The sequence below is a fragment of the Procambarus clarkii genome, chromosome 29 (genome assembly GCF_040958095.1).
Source record: "Procambarus clarkii isolate CNS0578487 chromosome 29, FALCON_Pclarkii_2.0, whole genome shotgun sequence".
In the NCBI taxonomy this organism is placed as follows: domain Eukaryota; kingdom Metazoa; phylum Arthropoda; class Malacostraca; order Decapoda; family Cambaridae; genus Procambarus; species Procambarus clarkii.
This window is the reverse complement of record NC_091178.1, coordinates 31,522,268-31,546,705: the sequence shown is the minus strand read 5'-3', so window position 1 is coordinate 31,546,705 and position 24,438 is coordinate 31,522,268. Positions and strand designations below refer to the sequence as shown.

The following is a 24,438-nucleotide window of genomic DNA, read 5'->3' as shown; positions in this document are numbered from 1 at the left end:
AATACCTTAACAATACTTCAACAATACCTCAACAAAGCCTCAACAATACCTCAACAATGCCTCAACAATGCCTTAACAATACTTCAACAATACCTAAACAATGCCTCAACAGTACCTCAACAATTCCTCAACAATGCCCTAACATTGCCTCAACAATACCTCAACAATGCCCCAACAATGCCCTAACATTGTCTCAACAATGCCCCAAAAATTCCGCAACAATGCCTCAACAATGCCTCAACAATGCCCCAACAATACCTCAACAATCCCTAAACAATTCCTCAACAATGCCTCAACAATGCTTCAACAATGCCTCAACAATGCCTCAACAATGCCTCAACAATACCTCAACAATACCTCAACAATGCCTCAACAATGCCCCAACAATGCCCCAACAATGCCTCAACAATGCCTCATCAATGCCTCAACAATGCCTCAACAATGCCCCAACAATACCTCAACAATGCCCCAACAATGCCTCAACAATGCCTGAACAATGCCTGAACAATGCCCCAACAATGCCTCAACAATGCCTCAACAATGCCTCAATAATGCCTTAACAATGCCCCAACAATGCATCAACAATTCCTCAACAATTCCTCAACAATGCCCCAACAATACCTCAACAATGCCCCAACAATGCCTCAACAATGCCTTAACAATGCCTCGCCAATGCCTCAACAATTCCTCAACAATGCCTCAACAATACCTCAACAATACCTCAACAATGCCTCAACAAGGCCCCAACAATGCCTTAACAATACCTCAACAATACCTCAACAATGCCTCAACAATGCCCCAACAATGCCTCAACAATCCCTAAACAATTCCTCAACAATGCCTCAACAAGGCCTCATCAATGCCTCAACAATACCTCGACAATGCCCCAACAATGCCTCAACAATGCCACAACAATGCCCCAACAATACCTCAACAATACCTCAACAATGCCTCAACAATGCCTCAACAATCCCTAAACAATTCCTCAACAATGCAACAACATTGCCTCAACAATGCCCCAACAATGCCTCAAGAATACCTCAACAATTCCTCAACAATGCCCTAACATTGCCTCAACAAGGCCCCAACAATGCCTCAACAAGGCCTCAACAATGCCACAACAATGCCGCAACAATGCCTCAACAATGCCTCAACAATACCTCAACAATTCCTCAACAATGCCCTAACATTGCCTCAACAATGCCTCAACAATGCCTCAACAATACCTCAACAATACCTCAACAATACCCCAACAATGCCTCAACAATACCTCAACAATACCTCAACAATGCGTCAACAATGCCTCAACAATACCTCAACAATGCCTCAACAATGCCCCAACAATGCCCCAACAATGCCTCAACAAGGCCTCAACAATGCCCCAACAATGCCCCAACAATGCCTCAACAATGCCTCAACAATGCCTCAACAATGCCTCAACAATACCCGAACAATGACTCAACTATTCCTCGAGGCCAGAAGATGATTCGACTGATTTTCAGGCTACATTACTAATAGCATATTGAGGTTCAATGATATAAAGCGTGTGTTTGGAGCACCGAGGATGCTGGTTCGAATCCCCCCTCATGGTTCCTGCTGATTTTCTCATTGATTCATTCCATTAACGTGATCTCTTTGTACAATAATAATAATAATAATAATAATAATAATAATAATAATAATAATAATAATAATAATAATAATAATAATAATAATATAAAGAATATTTATTCAAATACTATTACGAATAATCAAAATAATGAAAACATTAAGCAATATTCATGAACATTGTTTCACGTCGTACAAAATAAAATTGAAGGGAAGCCAAATATGCCGACAGTTCCTGAGACAAATATAGTGGCAATATTCAAGCTTAGCAGAGTTTGGATTTTACATGTGTCAGAGGATGGTTGGAATTGGAGGAGCATCGATACCCTGCACTCTGGTCTCATTTGTTGTCGAGCAAGGAACAGACTGCTACAGTGAGGTAGTGCTTCATGAAGGTGAAGGAAAGACCAAATTTATGCTTCAGTGTATTAAAAAAAAAAAAAAAAATCGGATGTACCCTACATCCATTCTCAAGGGTAAAGTTACAACGTTCCTTCCCTTAACTTAACTTTTCACAGAGAAAAGATTACCAGTTCGTGAGGGAAAATGGAGTTAATAGAAGAATGGATCATGAAAACGCAATCATTTATTATCAGAGTTTCTGCATGTACCACATAGGGTCAAGTGCATCATGTACCACATAGGGTCAAGTGCATCATGTACCACATAGGGTCAAGTGCATCATGTACCACATAGGGTCAAGTGCATCATGTACCACATAGGGTCAAGTGCATCATGTACCACATAGGGTCAAGTGCATCATGTACCACATAGGGTCAAGTGCATCATGTACCACATAGGGTCAAGTGCATCATGTACCACATAGGGGCAAGTGCATCATGTACCACATAGGGTCAAGTGCATCATGTACCACATAGAGTCAAGTGCATCATGTACCACATAGAGTCAAGTGCATCATGTACCACATAGGGACCAGTGCATCATGTACCACATAGGGTCAAGTGCATCATGTACCACATAGGGTCAAGTGCATCATGTACCACATAGGGTCAAGTGCATCATGTACCACATAGGGTCAAGTGCATCATGTACCACATAGAGTCAAGTGCATCATGTACCACATAGGGTAAAGTGCATAATTTTTGCTTCTCCTTCGATTAGCAACTCAATTTTAAAATATATTTAATAATTCTTTAATCCACTTAAACATTTAAAATCCAACCTCTGCTAAGCTTGAATGTTGCCACTAAATTTCCCTCGGAGAGTGCAGGCATATTTGGCTTCCCTTAAGCTATATTTTTTATGACGTGTGGAATTTTGTTCAATATTTTTATTATTTATTTGATAACAAATATATTTAATACTTTGAAGGTAACTTAAACAAAGTTTGACTGTGAACAGGAATCTCAACTTTATGGCGAGTACTCAATGTTAGAACTAATTCTCGTGCTGCAGAGTACTATCCTTCCCCCAGCATGTTGGTGATGCGCTAGCCATGATAGTTTGTTAACATGCTAGTGTTAGCATGTTGACATGCTAGTATTAACATATTGACATGCTAGTTTCCTAAAGTTGACATGAAGTTAACATGCTAGTTTCCTAACGCATCTTGCTGTAACATTTTTCATGTTTCGTAAAGAATAAATGTTCATTCATTAAAGCATAGAAAATTATATAAGGTAATAGAGTAATGAGAACTCAGGTGACCTTAGTGAGCATGGCTTTTTGAACAGTGACGTCAAATGTTGGCAGTCAGCTGAGTAACGCCAGTGAATGATTGCAGATGTTGTGAATGTTGCAGATATCTATATTGAATTTTTTTACTTATTTCCATTCCACCAAGCGAATAACGAAGCACATTCCCATATGATACTCACTACCACAGAACTGATAGTGAGTAGTCGTCCAGCTGTGAAGACTCCCCAGTGATAGTGGTGTACCAGCTGTGAAGACTCCTCAGTGATAGTGGTGTACCAGCTGTGAAGACTTCCCAGTGATAGTGGTGTACCAGCTGTGAAGACTCCTCAGTGATAGTGGTGTACCAGCTGTGAAGACTTCCCAGTGATAGTGGTGTACCAGCTGTGAAGACTCCCCAGTGATAGTGGTGTACCAGCTGTGAAGACTCCCCAGTGATAGTGGTGTACCAGCTGTGAAGACTCCCCAGTGATAGTGGTGTACCAGCTGTGAAGACTCCCCAGTGATAGTGGTGTACCAGCTGTGAAGACTCCCCAGTGATAGTGGTGTACCAGCTGTGAAGACTCCCCAGTGATAGTGGTGTACCAGCTGTGAAGACATCCCTGTGGTGTACCAGCTGTGAAGACTCCCCAGTGATAGTGGTGTACCAGCTGTGAAGACATCCCTGTGGTGTACCAGCTGTGAAGACTCCCCAGTGATAGTGGTGTACCAGCTGTGAAGACTCTCCAGTGATAGTGGTGTACCAGCTGTGAAGACTCCCCAGTGATAGTGATGTACCAGCTGTGAAGACTCCCCAGTGATAGTGGTGTACCAGCTGTGAAGACTTCCCAGTGATAGTGGTGTACCAGCTGTGAAGAGTACGCAGTGACAGTGGTGTACCAGCTGTGAAGACTTCCCTGTGGTGTACCAGCTGTGAAGACTCCCCAGTGATAGTGGTGTACCAGCTGTGAAGACTCCCCAGTGATAGTGGTGTACCAGCTGTGAAGACTCCCCAGTGATAGTGGTGTACCAGCTGTGAAGACTCCTCAGTGATAGTGGAGTACCAGCTGTGAAGACTACGCAGTGACAGTGGTGTACCAGCTGTGAAGACTCCCCAGTGATAGTGGTGTACCAGCTGTGAAGACTCCTCAGTGATAGTGGTGTACCAGCTGTGAAGTCTACTCAGTGAAAGTGGTGTACAAGCTGTGAAGACTTCCCAGTGATAGTGGTGTACCAGATGTGAAGACTCCTCAGTGATAGTGGTGTACCAGCTGTGAAGACTCCCCAGTGATAGTGGTGTACCAGCTGTGAAGACTCCTCAGTGATAGTGGTGTACCAGCTGTGAAGTCTACTCAGTGAAAGTGGTGTACCAGCTGTGAAGACTCCCCAGTGATAGTGGTGTACCAGCTGTGAAGACTTCCCAGTGATAGTGGTGTACCAGCTGTGAAGACTCCCCAGTGATAGTGGTGTACCAGCTGTGAAGACTCCCCAGTGATAGTGGTGTACCAGCTGTGAAGACTACGCAGTGACAGTGGTGTACCAGCTGTGAAGACTCCCCAGTGATAGTGGTGTACCAGCTGTGAACACTCCCCAGTGATAGTGGTGTACCAGCTGTGAAGACTTCCCAGTGATAGTAGTGTACCAGCTGTGAAGACTCCCCAGTGATAGTGGTGTACCAGCTGTGAAGACTCCTCAGTGATAGTGGTGTACCAGCTGTGAAGACTACGCAGTGATAGTGGTGTACCAGCTGTGAAGACTCCCCAGTGATAGTGGTGTACCAGCTGTGAAGACTCCTCCGTGATAGTGGTGTACCAGCTGTGAAGACTTCCCAGTGATAGTGGTGTACCAGCTGTGAAGACTACGCAGTGACAGTGGTGTACCAGCTGTGAAGACTCCTCAGTGATAGTGGTGTACCAGCTGTGAAGTCTACTCAGTGAAAGTGGTGTACCAGCTGTGAAGACTCCTCAGTGATAGTGGTGTACCAGCTGTGAAGACTCCCCAGTGATAGTGGTGTACCAGCTGTGAAGACTCCTCAGTGATAGTGGTGTACCAGCTGTGAAGTCTACTCAGTGAAAGTGGTGTACCAGCTGTGAAGACTCCTCAGTGATAGTGGTGTTCCAGCTGTGAAGACTCCCCAGTGATAGTGGTGTACCAGCTGTGAAGACTCCTCAGTGAAAATGGTGTACCAGCTGTGAAGACTCCTCAGTGATAGTGGTGTACCAGCTGTGAAGACTCCCCACTGATAGTGGTGTACCAGCTGTGAAGACTACTCAGTGATAGTGGTGTACCAGCTGTGAAGACATCCCTGTGGTGTACCAGCTGTGAACACTCCTCAGTGATAGTTGTGTACCAGCTGTGAAGACTCCTCAGTGATAGTGGTGTACCAGCTGTGAAGACTCCTCAGTGATAGTGGTGTACCAGCTGTGAAGACTCCTCAGTGATAGTGGTGTACCAGCTGTGAACACTCCTCAGTGATAGTTGTGTACCAGCTGTGAAGACTCCCCAGTGATAGTGGTGTACCAGCTGTGAAGACTCCTCAGTGATAGTGGTGTACCAGCTGTGAAGACATCCCTGTGGTGTACCAGCTGTGAACACTCCTCAGTGATAGTGGTGTACCAGCTGTGAAGACTCCTCAGTGATAGTGGTGTACCAGCTGTGAAGACTCCCCACTGATAGTGGTGTACCAGCTGTGAAGACTACTCAGTGATAGTGGTGTACCAGCTGTGAAGACATCCCTGTGGTGTACCAGCTGTGAACACTCCTCAGTGATAGTTGTGTACCAGCTGTGAAGACTCCTCAGTGATAGTGGTGTACCAGCTGTGAAGACTCCTCAGTGATAGTGGTGTACCAGCTGTGAAGACTCCTCAGTGATAGTGGTGTACCAGCTGTGAAGACTCCTCAGTGATAGTGGTGTACCAGCTGTGAAGACTCCTCAGTGATAGTGGTGTACCAGCTGTGAAGACTCCTCAGTGATAGTGGTGTACCAGCTGTGAAGACTCCTCAGTGATAGTGGTGTACCAGCTGTGAAGACTCCTCAGTGATTGTGGAGTACATCTCATTTCTTGTCTCTCCTACATTAAGTTTAGCCTCCCTCCCTTCACCTCCTGCTGGTACCATTTCTTCTCCCTGTCTCCCATTTTCTTCTCCGTTACCCCACAGACGACGTACACAGTGCGCGTCCCATCCTGGGTGTTGCTCCCCAAGCACCAGTTAAGGTGTGTTGCCGCACAGGCGTAATGTATGTTAACTGGATAGAGTGAGTTACACAGATAGATCTGATTGGATTATTACCAGGGTGGTCCGGAGGGTAATATTGCCTCGCCTAAAGAGGTCGTAATTCATGGGCGATGATTAGTTCTTGGCGCGCGTCACTCCTCCGTGGGGGGGGGGGGGGGGGGGGGGGGCGGCGGGGACGGGGATGCTGGATTATGGAAGAGGAGATATCTTCTCCTCTCCCACGACACAGCGATGAGGAGCACCATGGGATCTTAAACTTCTCTCCAGGGCTTGGCTCTCCTCTCAAGATGGTCCCTAAGCACGCAACAACTGGTGAATGACAAGGCAAAAACTGGTGAATGACATGGCAAACACTTGTTTATGACATAGCAACCACTGACGGATGACAAGGCAACCACTAGTGGATGACATGGCAACCACTGGTGGACGACATGGCAACTAATGGTGGATGACATGGCAACAAGTGGTGGATGGCATGGCAACCACTGATCGATGACATGGCAACCACTAGTAGATGACATGACAACCACTGGGGGACGACATGCCAACCATTTGTAGATAACATGGCAACCACTGGTGGATGACATGGAAACCATTTGTGGATGACATTACAACCACTGGTGGATGACATGACAATTTTTGGTGGATGACATAGCAACCACTGCTGGATGACATGGCAACCACTGATGTATAACATAGCAAGCACTATTGGATGACATGGCAAACACTGATGGATGACATGGCAACTACTAGTGGACGACATGGGAACTAATTGTTGATGACATGAATACCAATCGTAGATGACATGGCAACCTCTGGTGGATGACATGGCCACCACTGGAGGATGATATGGCAACTACTGGTGAATGACATAACTACCACTGGTGGACGACTTGGCAACCACTGTTGGATGGCATGGCAACCACTGGTGGATGACATGGCAACCAATGGTTGATGACTTGGCAACCAGTAGTGGAAGACATTGCAATCACTGTTAGGTGACATGGCAACCACTGGTGAATGACATTGGCAACCACTGGAGGAAGACATTGAAATCTCTGGTGGATGACAAGGCAACCACTGGTGGATGACAAGGCTTCCACTGTTGGATGACATTACAACCTCTGGTAGATGACATGGAAACCACTGTTAGATGACATGGCAACCACTAGTGGATGACATGGGTACTACAGGTGAATGACAAGGCAACCATTGGTGGATGACATAGCAACCACTGATGAATGACATGGCAACCACTGGTGGATGACATGGCAACCACTGATGGATGACATGGCAACCACTGGTAGATGACATGGCAACCACTGGTGGATGAAATGGTAACCACTGGTGGACAACATGGCAACCACTGGTTAGTGATATGGCCACCACTGGTGGATGACATGGCACCCATTGGTGGACGACATGGCAACTAATGGTGGATGACATGAACACCACTGGTAGATGACATGGCAACCACTGGTGGATGACATGGCAACCACTGCTGGACGACATGGCAACCACTGGTGTATGACATGGAAACAAGTGGTGGATGGCATTGCAACCACTGATGGATGACATGGCAACCACTGGTAGATAACATGAAAACCACATGGCGACGACATGGCAACCATTGGTGGGTGACATAGCAACAACTGGTGGATGGCATGGCAACAACTGGTGGATAGCATTGCAACCACTGGAGGATGACATGGCAACCATTTGTAGATGACATGGCAGCCCCTGGTGGATGACATAGCAACCATTGGTACATGACTTGGCAACCACTGGGGGATGGCATTGCAACCACTGGTGGATGGCATGGCAACCACTGGTGGATGATATGGCAACAATTGGTGGATGACATGACAACCACTGGTGGATGACTTAGCAAGCACTGGTGGATAACATGGCAACCTCTGATGGATGACATTGGCAACCACTGGTGGATGACATAGCAACTACTGGTGGATGACATAGTAACTAATTGTTGATGACATGAACAACACTGCTTGATGACATGGCAACCTCTGGTGGATGACATTGGCAACCACTAGTGGATGATATGTCAAACACTGTTGTATTAGATAACAACCACTGGCGGATGACATGGCAACCACTGGAGGATGACATGTCAACCGCTGGAGCACGACATTGCAACTAATAGTGGATGACATGAACATTATTGGTAGATGACATGGCAAACTCTGGTGGATGACATAGCCACCACTGGTGGAAGATATGGCAACCACTGGTAGGTGACAAGGCAACCATTGGGGATGACATGGCGACCACTGTTGGATGGCAAGGCAACCATTGGTGTATGACATAACGACCACTGTTGGATGGCATGTCAACCACTGTTGGATGTCAAGGCAACTACTGGTGTATAACATGGCAACCACTGGTGGATGACATGGCAACCACTGAGGATGACATGGCAACCACTGGTGGATGACATTGGCAACCACTGGTGGATGACTTGACAACCACTGCTGAATGACATTGGCAACCACTGGTGGATGACATAGCAACTACTGGTGGATGACATAGCAACCAATTGTAGATGACATGGCAACCACTGATGGATGATATGGCAACCACTGGTGGATGACACTGCAACCACTGGTGGACAACATCGCAACCGCTCGTGGATGACATGGCAACCACTGGTTAATGATATGGCAACCACTGGTAAGTGACAAGGCAACCATTGGGGATGACATGGCCACCACAGTTGGATGGCATGGCAACCATTGGTATATTACATAACGACCACTGTTGGATGGCATGTCAACCACTGTTGGATGTCAGGGCAACTACTGGTGTATGACATGGCAACCACTGGTGGATGACATGGCAACTACTGAGGACGACATGGCAACCACTGGTGGATGACATTGGCAACCACTGGTGGATGACATGACAACCACTCCTGGACGTCATGTCAACCACTGGTGGATGACATGACAACCACTCCTGGACGTCATGTCAACCACTGGTGGATGACATGACAACCACTCCTGGACGTCATGTCAACCACAGGTGGACGACATAGCAACTAATGTTTAATGATATGAACACCACTGGTAGATGCCATGGCAACCTCTGGTGCATAACATAGCAACCACTGGTGAATGACATGGCATCCACTCGTGGATGACATGGCAACCACTGGTGGGGAACAAGGCAACCAGTAATGGATGGCATATCTTCTTGAGGTTATCTTGAGATGATTTCGGGGCTTTAGTGTCCCCGCGGCCCGGTCCTCGACCAGGCCTCCACCCCCAGGAAGCAGCACGTGACAGCTGACTAACACCCAGGTACCTATTTTACTGCTAGGTAACAGGGACGTAGGGTGAAAGAAACTCTGCCCATTGTTTCTTGCCGGCGCCTGGGATCGAACCCAGGACCACAGGATCACAAGTCCAGCGTGCTGTCCGCTCGGCCGACCGGCCAACCGACCGGCATGGCAACAACTGGTGGATGATATGGCAACCACAGGTAGATGACATAGTAACCACTGGTGGATGGCATGGCAACAACTGGTGGATGACATGACAACTATTGGTGGATGACATGGCAACCACTGGTGGATGACATGAAAACCACTGGCGGATGACATGGCAACTACTAGTGGATGACATAACCACTGGTGGATGACATGGCAACCACTGTGGATGGCATTGGCAAAAACTGGTGGATGACATGACAACCTCTGCTGAATAACATTGGCAAATACTGGTGGATGACATGGCAACCATTGGTGGACGACATTGCAACCACTGGTGGATGACATGGCAACCACTGGTGGACGACATGGCAACCACTGGTGGATGACATTGGCAAACAGTGGTGGATGGCATGACAACCACTGGTAGATGACATGGCAACCACTGATGGATGACATGGCAAGTATTGGTGGATGACATGGCAATCACTGGTAAGAAACATGGCAACCACTGGTAAGAAACATGGCAACCACTGGTGAATGACATTGGCAACCACTGGTGGATGACATGGAAATCACTGGTGGATGACAAGGCAACCACTGTTCAATGACAAGGCAACCACTGTTGGATGACATGGCAACCACTGATGGATGAAATGGGAAAAACTGGTTGATGACATTGCAACCCGTGGTGAATGACATGGCAACCACTGGTGGATGACATGGCAACTACAGGTGGATGACAAGGCAACCAAAGGTGGATGACAAGGAAACAACTAGTGGATGGCATGGCAACCACTGGAGGATGACATGGCAAGCTCTCGTGAATGACATGGCAACCACTAGTTGATGACATGGCAACCACTGGTGGATGACATGGAAACCACTGGTGGTGAAATGGTAACCACTAGTGGACAACATGGCAACCACTGGTTGTGATATGGCCACCACTGGTGGATGACATGGCAACCACTGATGGACGAAATGGCAGCTAACAATGGATGACATAAACACCACTGGTAGATGACATGAACACCACTGGTAGATGACATGGCAACCATTGGTGGACGACATGGCAACTAATGGTGGATGACATGAACACCACTGGTAGATGACATGGCAACCACTGGTGGATGACATGGCAACCACTGCTGGACGACATGGCAACCACTGGTGTATGACATGGAAACAAGTGGTGGATGGCATTGCAACCACTGATGGATGACATGGCAACCACTGGTAGATAACATGAAAACCACATGGCGACGACATGGCAACCATTGGTGGGTGACATAGCAACAACTGGTGGATGGCATGGCAACAACTGGTGGATAGCATTCCAACCACTGGAGGATGACATGGCAACCATTTGTAGATGACATGGCAGCCCCTGGTGGATGACATAGCAACCATTGGTACATGACTTGGCAACCACTGGGGGATGGCATTGCAACCACTGGTGGATGGCATGGCAACCACTGGTGGATGATATGGCAACAATTGGTGGATGACATGACAACCACTGGTGGATGACTTAGCAAGCACTGGTGGATAACATGGCAACCTCTGATGGATGACATTGGCAACCACTGGTGGATGACATAGCAACTACTGGTGGATGACATAGTAACTAATTGTTGATGACATGAACAACACTGCTTGATGACATGGCAACCTCTGGTGGATGACATTGGCAACCACTAGTGGATGATATGTCAAACACTGTTGTATTAGATAACAACCACTGGCGGATGACATGGCAACCACTGGAGGATGACATGTCAACCGCTGGAGCACGACATTGCAACTAATAGTGGATGACATGAACATTATTGGTAGATGACATGGCAAACTCTGGTGGATGACATAGCCACCACTGGTGGAAGATATGGCAACCACTGGTAGGTGACAAGGCAACCATTGGGGATGACATGGCGACCACTGTTGGATGGCAAGGCAACCATTGGTGTATGACATAACGACCACTGTTGGATGGCATGTCAACCACTGTTGGATGTCAAGGCAACTACTGGTGTATAACATGGCAACCACTGGTGGATGACATGGCAACCACTGAGGATGACATGGCAACCACTGGTGGATGACATTGGCAACCACTGGTGGATGACTTGACAACCACTGCTGAATGACATTGGCAACCACTGGTGGATGACATAGCAACTACTGGTGGATGACATAGCAACCAATTGTAGATGACATGGCAACCACTGATGGATGATATGGCAACCACTGGTGGATGACACTGCAACCACTGGTGGACAACATCGCAACCGCTCGTGGATGACATGGCAACCACTGGTTAATGATATGGCAACCACTGGTAAGTGACAAGGCAACCATTGGGGATGACATGGCCACCACAGTTGGATGGCATGGCAACCATTGGTATATTACATAACGACCACTGTTGGATGGCATGTCAACCACTGTTGGATGTCAGGGCAACTACTGGTGTATGACATGGCAACCACTGGTGGATGACATGGCAACTACTGAGGACGACATGGCAACCACTGGTGGATGACATTGGCAACCACTGGTGGATGACATGACAACCACTCCTGGACGTCATGTCAACCACTGGTGGATGACATGACAACCACTCCTGGACGTCATGTCAACCACTGGTGGATGACATGACAACCACTCCTGGACGTCATGTCAACCACAGGTGGACGACATAGCAACTAATGTTTAATGATATGAACACCACTGGTAGATGCCATGGCAACCTCTGGTGCATAACATAGCAACCACTGGTGAATGACATGGCATCCACTCGTGGATGACATGGCAACCACTGGTGGGGAACAAGGCAACCAGTAATGGATGGCATATCTTCTTGAGGTTATCTTGAGATGATTTCGGGGCTTTAGTGTCCCCGCGGCCCGGTCCTCGACCAGGCCTCCACCCCCAGGAAGCAGCACGTGACAGCTGACTAACACCCAGGTACCTATTTTACTGCTAGGTAACAGGGACGTAGGGTGAAAGAAACTCTGCCCATTGTTTCTTGCCGGCGCCTGGGATCGAACCCAGGACCACAGGATCACAAGTCCAGCGTGCTGTCCGCTCGGCCGACCGGCCAACCGACCGGCATGGCAACAACTGGTGGATGATATGGCAACCACAGGTAGATGACATAGTAACCACTGGTGGATGGCATGGCAACAACTGGTGGATGACATGACAACTATTGGTGGATGACATGGCAACCACTGGTGGATGACATGAAAACCACTGGCGGATGACATGGCAACTACTAGTGGATGACATAACCACTGGTGGATGACATGGCAACCACTGTGGATGGCATTGGCAAAAACTGGTGGATGACATGACAACCTCTGCTGAATAACATTGGCAAATACTGGTGGATGACATGGCAACCATTGGTGGACGACATTGCAACCACTGGTGGATGACATGGCAACCACTGGTGGACGACATGGCAACCACTGGTGGATGACATTGGCAAACAGTGGTGGATGGCATGACAACCACTGGTAGATGACATGGCAACCACTGATGGATGACATGGCAAGTATTGGTGGATGACATGACAATCACTGGTAAGAAACATGGCAACCACTGGTGAATGACATTGGCAACCACTGGTGGATGACATGGAAATCACTGGTGGATGACAAGGCAACCACTGTTCAATGACAAGGCAACCACTGTTGGATGACATGGCAACCACTGATGGATGAAATGGGAACCACTGGTTGATGACATTGCAACCCGTGGTGAATGACATGGCAACCACTGGTGGATGACATGGCAACTACAGGTGGATGACAAGGCAACCAAAGGTGGATGACAAGGAAACAACTAGTGGATGGCATGGCAACCACTGGAGGATGACATGGCAAGCTCTCGTGAATGACATGGCAACCACTAGTTGATGACATGGCAACCACTGGTGGATGACATGGAAACCACTGGTGGTGAAATGGTAACCACTAGTGGACAACATGGCAACCACTGGTTGTGATATGGCCACCACTGGTGGATGACATGGCAACCACTGATGGACGAAATGGCAGCTAACAATGGATGACATAAACACCACTGGTAGATGACATGAACACCACTGGTAGATGACATGGCAACCACTGGTGTGTGACATGGCCACCATTGATGGATGACATGGCAACCACTGGTGAATGACATGGAAACCACTGTTGGATGACATGGCAACAAGTGTTGGATGGCATTGCAACCACTGGTGGATGACATGGCAACCACTGGTGGATGACACCGCAACCACTGGTGGATGACACCGCAACCACTGGTGGATGGTATTGCAACCGCTGTTGGATGACAGGGCAACTACTGGTGTGTGACATGGCAACCATTGGTGGATGACATGGCAACCATTGTTGATGACATGGCAACCACTGGTGGATGACATTGACATCCACTGGTGGATGACATGGAAATCACTGGTGGATGACAAGGCAACCACTGTTGAATGACAAGGCAACCACTGTTGGATGACATGACAACCATTGATGGATGAAACGGCAACCACTGGTGGATGACATGACAACCCCTGGTGGATGACATGGCAACCACTGTTGGATGACATGGCAACCACTGTTGGATGACATGGCAACGAACGCTGGATGACATGGCAACTACAGGTGGATGACAAGGCAACCACAGGTGGGTGACAAGGTAACTACTGGTGGATGACATGGCAACCACTGGTGGATGACATGGCAACCACTGGTGGATGACATGGCAACCACTGGTTGATGACTTGGCAACCACTGCTGGATGACATGGCAACTACAGGTGGATGACAAGGCAACCACAGGTGGATGACAAGGCAATCACTGGTGGATGACATGACAACCACTGGTGGATGACATGGAAACCACTGGTGGATGAAATGGTAACCACTAGTGGACAACATGGCAACCACTGGTTGTGATATGGCCACCACTGGTGGATGACATGGCAACCACTGATGGACGACATGGCAACTAACAATGGATGACATAAACACCACTGGTAGATGACATGGCAACCACTGGTGGATGACATGGTAAGCACTGTTGGATTACACGGTAACAAGTAGTTAATGGCATTGCAACCACTGGTGGATGACATGGCAACCACTGGTAGTGACATGGCAACCACTGGTGGATGACAGGGCAACCGCTGTTGGATGACAGGGCAACTACTGGTGTGTGACATGGCAACCATTGGTGGATGACATGGCAACCACTGTTGATGACATGGCAACCACTGGTGGATGACATTGACAACCACTGGTGGATGACATTGACAACCACTGGTGGATGACATGAAAACCACTGCTGAATGACACTGGTAACTACTGGTGGATGACATGGCAACCACTGGTGGATGGTATAGGAACCTCTGGTGGATGACATTGCAACCACTGGTGGAGGGTATGGCAACCACTGTTGGATAACACAGCAACTACTGGTGGATGGCATGGGTAACCACTGGTGGATAACATGACAACCACTGCTGAATAACATTGTCAAACACTGGTGGAAGACATGGCAACCACTGGTGGATGACATAGCAACCACTGGTGGAAGACATGGAAATCACTGGTGGATTACAAGGCAACCACTGGTGGAAGACAAAGCAACCACTGTTGGATGACATAGCAACCACTAGTGGATGACATGGCAACCACTGGTGGATGACATGGCAACCACTAGTGGATGACATGGCAAACACAGGTGGATGACATGGCAACCACTGGTGGATGACAACGCAACACTGTTGGATGACATGGCAACAACTGGTGGATGACATGGCAACCACTGGTGGATGACATGGCAACCACTGGTGGATGACATGGTAACCACTGGTGGATGACTTGCTAACTAAAGGTGGATGACATGTCAACCACTGGTGGATGACAATGGGCAATCACTGGTATATGACATTGCAACCACAGGTGTATGACATAGACACCACTGAGGATGACAGGGCAACCACTGGTAGATGACATTGGCAACCACTGGTGGATGACTTGACAACCACTGCTGAATGACATTGGCAACCACTGGTGGATGACATAACAACTACTGGTGGATGACATAGCAACAAATTCTAGATGACATCCAACCAGTGATGGATGACATGGCAACCACTGGTGGATGACATAGCAACCACTGGTGGATGACATAAACTATTGGTGGATTACATATCAACCACTTGTGGAGAACATGGCAACCACTGGTTGATGACATGGCAACCACTAATTAATGACATGGCAACATCTGTTGGACGACATTGCAACTAATTGTGGTTGACATGAACACCACTGATAGATGACATGGCATTTTCTGGTGGATGACATGGCGACCACTGTTGGATTCCATGGAAACCATTGGTGGATGATATGGCGACCACTGTTGGATGGCATGACAACCACTGTTGGATGACAGGGCAACTACTGGTGTATGGCATCTTCTTGAGGTTATCTTGAGATGATTTCGGGGCTTTTTAGTGTCCCCGCGGCCCGGTCCTCGACCAGGCCTCCACCCCCAGGAAGCAGCCCGTGACAGCTGACTAACACCCAGGTACCTATTTTACTGCTAGGTAACAGGGGCATAGGGTGAAAGAAACTCTGCCCATTGTTTCTTGCCGGCGCCTGGGATCGAACCCAGGACCAAGTCCCGCGTGCTGTCCGCTCGGCCGACCGGCTCCCCTGACCGGCATGACAACCATTGGTGGATGACATGGCAACCACTGTGGATGGCATGACAACCACTTCTGAATGACATTGGCAACCAATGGTGGATGACATGGCAACCACAGGTGGATGACATGGCAACCACTTACGGATGACATGGCAGCCACTGGTGGATGACATTGGCAACCACTGGTGGACGACAAGGCAACAACTGGTGGATGACATCGCAACCACTGGTGGATGACATGGCAACCACTTACGGATGACATGGCAGCCACTGGTGGATGACATTGGCAACCACTGGAGGATGACATAGAAATCACGGGTGGACGACAAGGCAATAACTGGTGGATGACAAGGCAACCACTGTTGGATGACATGGCAACCACTGGTGGATGACATTGCAACCACAGGTGGATGACATGGCAACCACTGTGTGATGACATGGCAATTAATAGTGGATGACATTGCAACCACTGGTGGATGACATAGCTGTCACTGGTGGGTGACATTAGCAACCACTGGTGGATGTTATTGGCAACTACTGGTGGATGACAAGGCAACAACTGGTAGATGACAAGGCAACTACTGGTGGATGACGTGGCAACCACTGGTGGATGACATGGAAACCAATGGTTAATGATATGTCAACCACTGGTACATGACTAGGCAAACTATTAATGGATCACATGGCGACCACTGTTGGATGGCATGGCAACCATTGGAGGATGACATGCGACCACTGTTGGATGGCATGCCAACCACTGTTGGATGACAGGGCAACTACTGGTGTATGACATGGCAACCACTGGTGGATGACATGACAACCACTGGTGGATGACATGGCAACAACTGTTGAATGGCTTGGAGTCACTGGTGTTGTCCACTGGCAACCACCAGTGGACAACATTGCAACCACTAGTGGATGACATGGCAACCAATGGTGGATGACATGACAACCCCTGGTGGACGACATGGAGACTTGTAGTGGATGCCATTGGCAACCTCTGGTGGATGACATTGGCAACCACAAGTGGATGACATGACAACCACTGTTGGATGACATGGCAACCACTGGTGGATGACATGACAACCACTGGTGGATGACATGGCAACCACTAGTAGATGACATGGACACGACTGATGGATGACATGGCAACTACTGATCGATGACATGGCAACCACAAGTAGGTGACATGATAACCACTGGTGGATGACATGGAAATCACTGGTTGATGACAAGGCAACCACTTGTGGATGAAATGGCAACCACTGGTGGATGACATGGCAACCACTCGTAGCTGACATTGCAACCAATGGTGGATGAAATGGCAACCACTTTCGGATGACAGGGCAACCACTGGTGCATGACATTGCAACCACTGGTGGACGACAAGGCAACAACTGGTGGATGACATCGCAACCACTGGTGGATGACATGGCAACCACTGATGGACGACATGGCAACCACTGGTGGATGACATGACAACCACTGATGGATGACATGACAACCACTAGTGCATGACATTGCAACCACTGGTGGATGACATAGAAACCACTGGTGGATGACATGGTATCACTAGTGGATGACATGGCAACCATTGGTGGAAGACATGCCAACCACTAGTTGATGGCAAGGCAACCATTGATGGAAGACATGGCAACCATTGGTGGATGATATAGCAACAACTTGTGGATTACATGGTAACTACTGGTGGATGGCATAGCAAACACTGGTGGATGACATAGCAACCACTGGTAGAAGACATTGACACGACTGATGGATGACATGGCAACCACTGATCGATGACATGGCAAACCACTGGTAGGTGACATGGTAACCACTGGTAGATGATATTGGACACCACAAGTGGATGACATGAAACCATTGGTGGATTACAAAGCAACCACTGGTGGATGACACGGCAACCAGTGTTGGATGACATAGCAACCACTTGTGGATTAAATGGCAACCACTGGTGGATGACATGGCAACCACTGGTGGATGACATGGCAACCACTGATGGATGACATGGAAACCACTGGTGGATGACTTGGAATCACTGGTGGATGAAATGGCAACAACCAGTGGACAACATTGCAACCACTAGTGGATGACATGGCAACCACTGGTGGACGACATGGCAACTTGTAGTGGATGCCATTGGCACCCACTGGTAGATGACATTGGCTACCACTAGTGGATGACATGGCAACCACTGGTGGATGAAATGGCAACCACTCGTGGATGACTTAACGACCACTAGTGGTTGACTTTGAAACCACTAGAGGATGGCATGGAAACCACTGGTGGATGACATGGCAACCACTGGTGGATGACATAACAACCGCTGGTGGATGACTTGGAAACCACTGGAGGGTGGCATGGAAACCACTGTTTTATGACATGGCAACTACTGGTGGATGACATGGCAACTACTGCTAATGACAAGGCAACCACTGGTGGATGACAAGGCAACCACTGGTGCATGACATGACATGGCAAACACTGGTGGATGACTTGGCAACAACTGGTGGATGACATGGCAACCACTGGTGAATAACGTGGCAATCACTGGTGGATGACATGGAAACACCTTGTGGATAAAATGGCAACCACTGGTCGACAACATTGCAACCACTGGTAGATGACATAGCAACTACTGGTGGATGGCAAGGCAGCCACTGGTGGATGACCAGGAAACCACTGGTGGATGAAATGGCAATAACTAGTGGACAACATGGCAACCATTGGTTGATGACATAACAACCGCTGGTGGGTGACATAGCAACCACTGGTGGACGACATGGCAATCACTGGTGCATGACATGGCAACCACTGGTGGACGACATGGCAACCACTGGTGCATGACATTGCAACCACTGGAGGATGACATACAAACCACTGGTGGATGACATGGTATCACTGGTGGATGACATGGCAACTTCTGGTGGACGACATGGCAACTAGTTTTTGATGACATGAACACCACTGGTTGATGACATGGCAACCTCAGGTTGATGACATGGCCAGTACTGGTGGATGACATAGCAACCAATTGTGAATGACATAAAAACCACTAGTGGACGACATGGCAACCACTAGTGTATGACATGGCAACCAGTGTTAAATAGCATGTTAATAACTGTTAACAACCACTGGTGGACGATATAGAAACCACTGGTGGATGACATGGCAACCACTGGTGGATGATATGGCAATTACTGGTGGATGACATGGCAAACATTGGTGGATGACATGGCAAACATTGGTGGATGACATGGCTACCACTGGTGGATGATATGGCAACCACTGTTGGATGACATGGCAACAATTGGTGGATGGCAAGGTAACCGCTGGTGGATGGCATGGCAACCATTGATGGAAGACATGGCAACGATTAGTGTATGGCAAGGCAACCATTGGTGGATGACATGGCAACCATTGGTGGATGATATAGCAACAACTTGTGGATTACATGGCAACTACTAGTGGATGACAAGGCAACTACCAGTGGATGGCATAGCTACCACTGGTGGATGACATGGCAACCACTGGTAGAAGACATGGACACGACTGATGGATGATATGGCAACCACTGGTAGGTGACATGGTAACCACTGGTAGATGCCATTGGACACCACAGGTGGATTACATGAAACCATTGCTGGATGACAAGGCAATCACTGGTGGATGATATAGCGACCACTTGTGGATGATATAGCGACCACTTTTGTATATCATGGAAAACACTAGTGGATGGCTTGGAATCACTGGTGGATGAAATGACAACCACCAGTGGACGACATTGCAACCACTAGTGGATCTAATGGCAACCAATGGTGGATGACATGGTAACCACTGGTGGACGACATAACAACTTGTAGTGGATGCCATTGGCAATGACTGGTTGATGACATTGGCAACCACTAGTGGATGACATGGCAACCACTGGTGGAAGACATGACAACTACTCGTGGATGGCATAACGTCCACTAGTGGTTGACTTGGAAACCACTGGTGGATGACATGGCAACTACAGTTAATGACAAGGCAACCACTGGTGGATGACAAGGCAATCACTGGTGGATGACATGGCAACAACTAGTGGATGACATGGCAACAACTGGTGGATGACAGGGCAACCACTGATGGATGACATGGCAACCACTGATGGATGACATAGAAACTCCTTGTGGATGAAAAGGCAACCACTGGTCAACAACATGGCAACCACTGGTAGATGACATGGCAACCACTAGTGGATTACATGGCAACCACTGGTGGATGACATGGAATCACCTGGTGGATGCAATGGCATCCACTGGTGGACAACATGGCAACCACTGGTGGACGACATGGTAACCTCTGGTGGATTACATGGCAACCACTGGTACTAACATGGCAACTAATAGTGGATAATTTGAACACCACTGGAAGATGACATGGCAAGCTCTGGTGGATGACATTGCCCCCACTGGTGGATGACATGGCAACCACTGGTGAATGACATGCAACCATTGGTGGATGGCATTGCAACCACTAGTGGATGACATGGCAACCATTTGTGGATGGCATGGCAACCACTGGTGGAGGACATGGCAACCACTGGTGGATGACATGACAACTATTGGTGGATGACATGGCAACCACTGAAGGATGGTATGGCAATCACTGATGGATGACATGGCAAACATTGGTGGATGACATGGCAACCACTGGCGGATGACATGGCAACCACTGGTGGACGACATGCTAACTAATTGTTGATGACATGAACACCACTGGTGGGTGACATGGCAACCACTTGTGGATGACATAGCAACCACTGGTGGACGACATGGCAACCACTGGTGGATGACATGACAACCACTTGTGGACAACATTGCGACCACTGGTAGATGACATGGCAAGCACTGGTGGATGGCATAGCATCCACTGGTGGATGACATGGCAAACATTGGTGGATGACATGTCAACCACTGGTGGAAGACATGGCAACCATTGATGGATGGCAAAGCAACCACTAGTGGATGGCATGGCAACCATTGATGGATGGCATGGAAACCAATAATTGATGACATGGCAACCACTTGTAAATGACATGGCAACCATTGGTGGATGACTTGGCAACCACTAGTGGATGAAATGGCAACCACTGGTGGATGACATGGCAATAACTGGTGGATGACATAGCAATCAATGGTGAATGACATGGCAACCACTGGTGGATGACATGGCATCCACTGGTGGACGACATGGCAACTAATTTTTGATGACATGAACACCACTGGTTGTTGACATGGCAACCTCTGGTGGATGAAATAGCAACCACTTGTGGTCGACATGGCAACCACTGGTGGATGACATGGCAACCAGTGGTAAAACGCATGTCAATAACTGGTGGATGACATGACAACCACTGGTGGACGACATGACAACCTCTGGGCGATGACATGGCAACCACTGATGGATGGCATGGCAACCACTGGTGGATGACATGACAACCACTCGTGGATGACATAACGACCACTAATGGTTGACTTGGAAACCACTGGTGGATGGCATGGAAACCACTGGTAATGACATGGCAACCACTGGTGGATGACATGGCAACTACTGTTAATGACAAGGCAACCACTGGTGGATGACAAGGCAACCACTGGTGTATGACATAGCAACAACTGATGGAAGACATGGCAACAACTGGTGGATGACAGGGCAACCACTGATGGATGACATGGCAACCACTGGTGGATGACATAGAAACTCCTTGTGGATGAAAAGGCAACCACTGGTCGACAACATGGCAACCACTGGTAGATGACATGGCAACCACTAGTGGATTACATGGCAACCACTGGTGGATGACATTCAATCACCTGGTGGATGCAATGGCATCCACTAGTGGACAACATGGCAACCACTGGTGGAAGACATGGCAACTAATAGTGGATGATTTGAACACCACTGGAAGATTACATGGCAACCTCTGGTGGATGACATTGCCCCCACTAGTGGATGACATGGCAACCACTAAAGAATGACATGGCAACTACTGGTGGACGATATGGTAACCACTGGTGGATGAATTGGCAACAAGTGGTGGATGGCATGGCAACCACTAGTGGATGACATGGCAACCACTGGTGAATGACATGGCAATCACTAGTGGATGACATGGCAACTACTGGTGGATGTCATGGGAACCACTGGTTGATGAAATAACAACCACTAGTGGACAAAATGGCAACCACTGGTGAATGACATGGTCACCACTGTTGGATGACATGGAAAACACTGGTGGACGACATGGCAACTTATAGTGGATGACATGAACACTACTTGTATACGACATAGTAACCTATGGTGGATGACTTGGCAACCACTGGTGGATGACATGCAACCATTGGTGGATGGCATTGCAAACACTAGTGGATGACATGGCAACCATTTGTGGATGGCATGGCAACCACTGGTGGATGACATGACAACTATTGGTGGATGACATAGCAACCACTGAAGGATGGTATGGCAACCACTGGTGGATGACATGGCAAACATTGGTGGATGACATGGCAACCACTGGCGGATGGCATGGCAACCATTAGTTGATGACATGGCAAACACTGGTGTATGACATGGCAACCACTAGTGGATGACATGGCAACCACTGGTGGACGACATGGTAACTAATTGTTGATGACATGAACACCATTGGTAGATGACATGGCAACCTCTGGTGGATGACATGGCCACCACTTTTGGATTACATGGCAACCACCTGTGAATGACATAGCAACCACTAGTGGACGACATGGCAACCACTGGAGGATGACATTGGAACCAGTGGTAAATAGCATGTCAATAACTGGTGGATGACATGACAACCACTGGTGGACGACATGGCAACCACTGGTGGATGAAATGGCAACCACTGGTGGATGGCATTTCAACCACTGGTGGATGACATGGCAACCACTTGTGAATGACATAGCAACCACTGGTGGACGACATGGAAACCACTGGTGGATGACATGGCAACCAGTGGTGGATGGCATGTCAACAACTAGTGGATGACATGGCAACCACTGGTGGATGACATGACAACCACTTGTGGACAACATTGCAATCACTGGTAGATGACATGGCAAGCACTGGTGGATGGCATAGCATCCACTGGTGGATGGCATGGCAAACATTGGTGGATGACATGTCAACCACTGGTGGATGGCAAGGCAACCACTAGTGAATGGCATGGCAACCATTGGTGGATGGCATGGAAACCAATAATGGATGACATGGCAACCACTGGTGGACGACATGGCAACCACTGGTGGATGACATGGCAACCACTGATGGATGGCATGGCAACCACTGGTGGATGACATGGCAAACATTGATGGATGACATGGCAACCACTGGTGGATGACATGGCAACCACTGGTTGATGACATGGCAACCACTGGTGGATGGCAAGGCAACCACTGGTGGATGACATGGAAACCACTCGTGGATGATATGGACACCACTAGTGGATAACATGGCAACCACTGGTGGATGACATGTTAACCACTAGTGGACGATATGGCAACTAATGGTGTATGACATGAACACCACTGGTAGATGACATGGCAACCTCTGATGGATGACATGGCAACCACTGGTGGATGGCATTACAACCACTGGTGGATGACATGGCAACAAGTGGTGGATGGCATGGCAACCACTGGTGGATGACATGGCAACCACTGGTAGATTACATGGCAACCACTGGTGGACGACATGGCAACCATTCGT

At 48.2% G+C, this 24,438-nt stretch overlaps 1 protein-coding gene across 1 annotated transcript; it reads left to right on the top strand.

Annotated features, from left to right (window-relative positions):
* The first annotated feature begins 573 nt into the window (after positions 1–573).
* LOC138369700 (uncharacterized) lies at positions 574–1,515 on the top strand. The gene has a single exon (XM_069333134.1). It carries the CDS (start codon positions 574–576, stop codon positions 1,513–1,515), a length of 942 nt encoding a protein of 313 aa, XP_069189235.1.
* Positions 1,516–24,438: the final 22,923 nt, after the last annotated feature.

Bases quoted from the DNA above. Each gene is read 5' to 3' on its own strand.
- LOC138369700 (XM_069333134.1), top strand. From the start codon at position 574: ATGCATCAACAATTCCTCAACAATTCCTCAACAATGCCCCAACAATAC.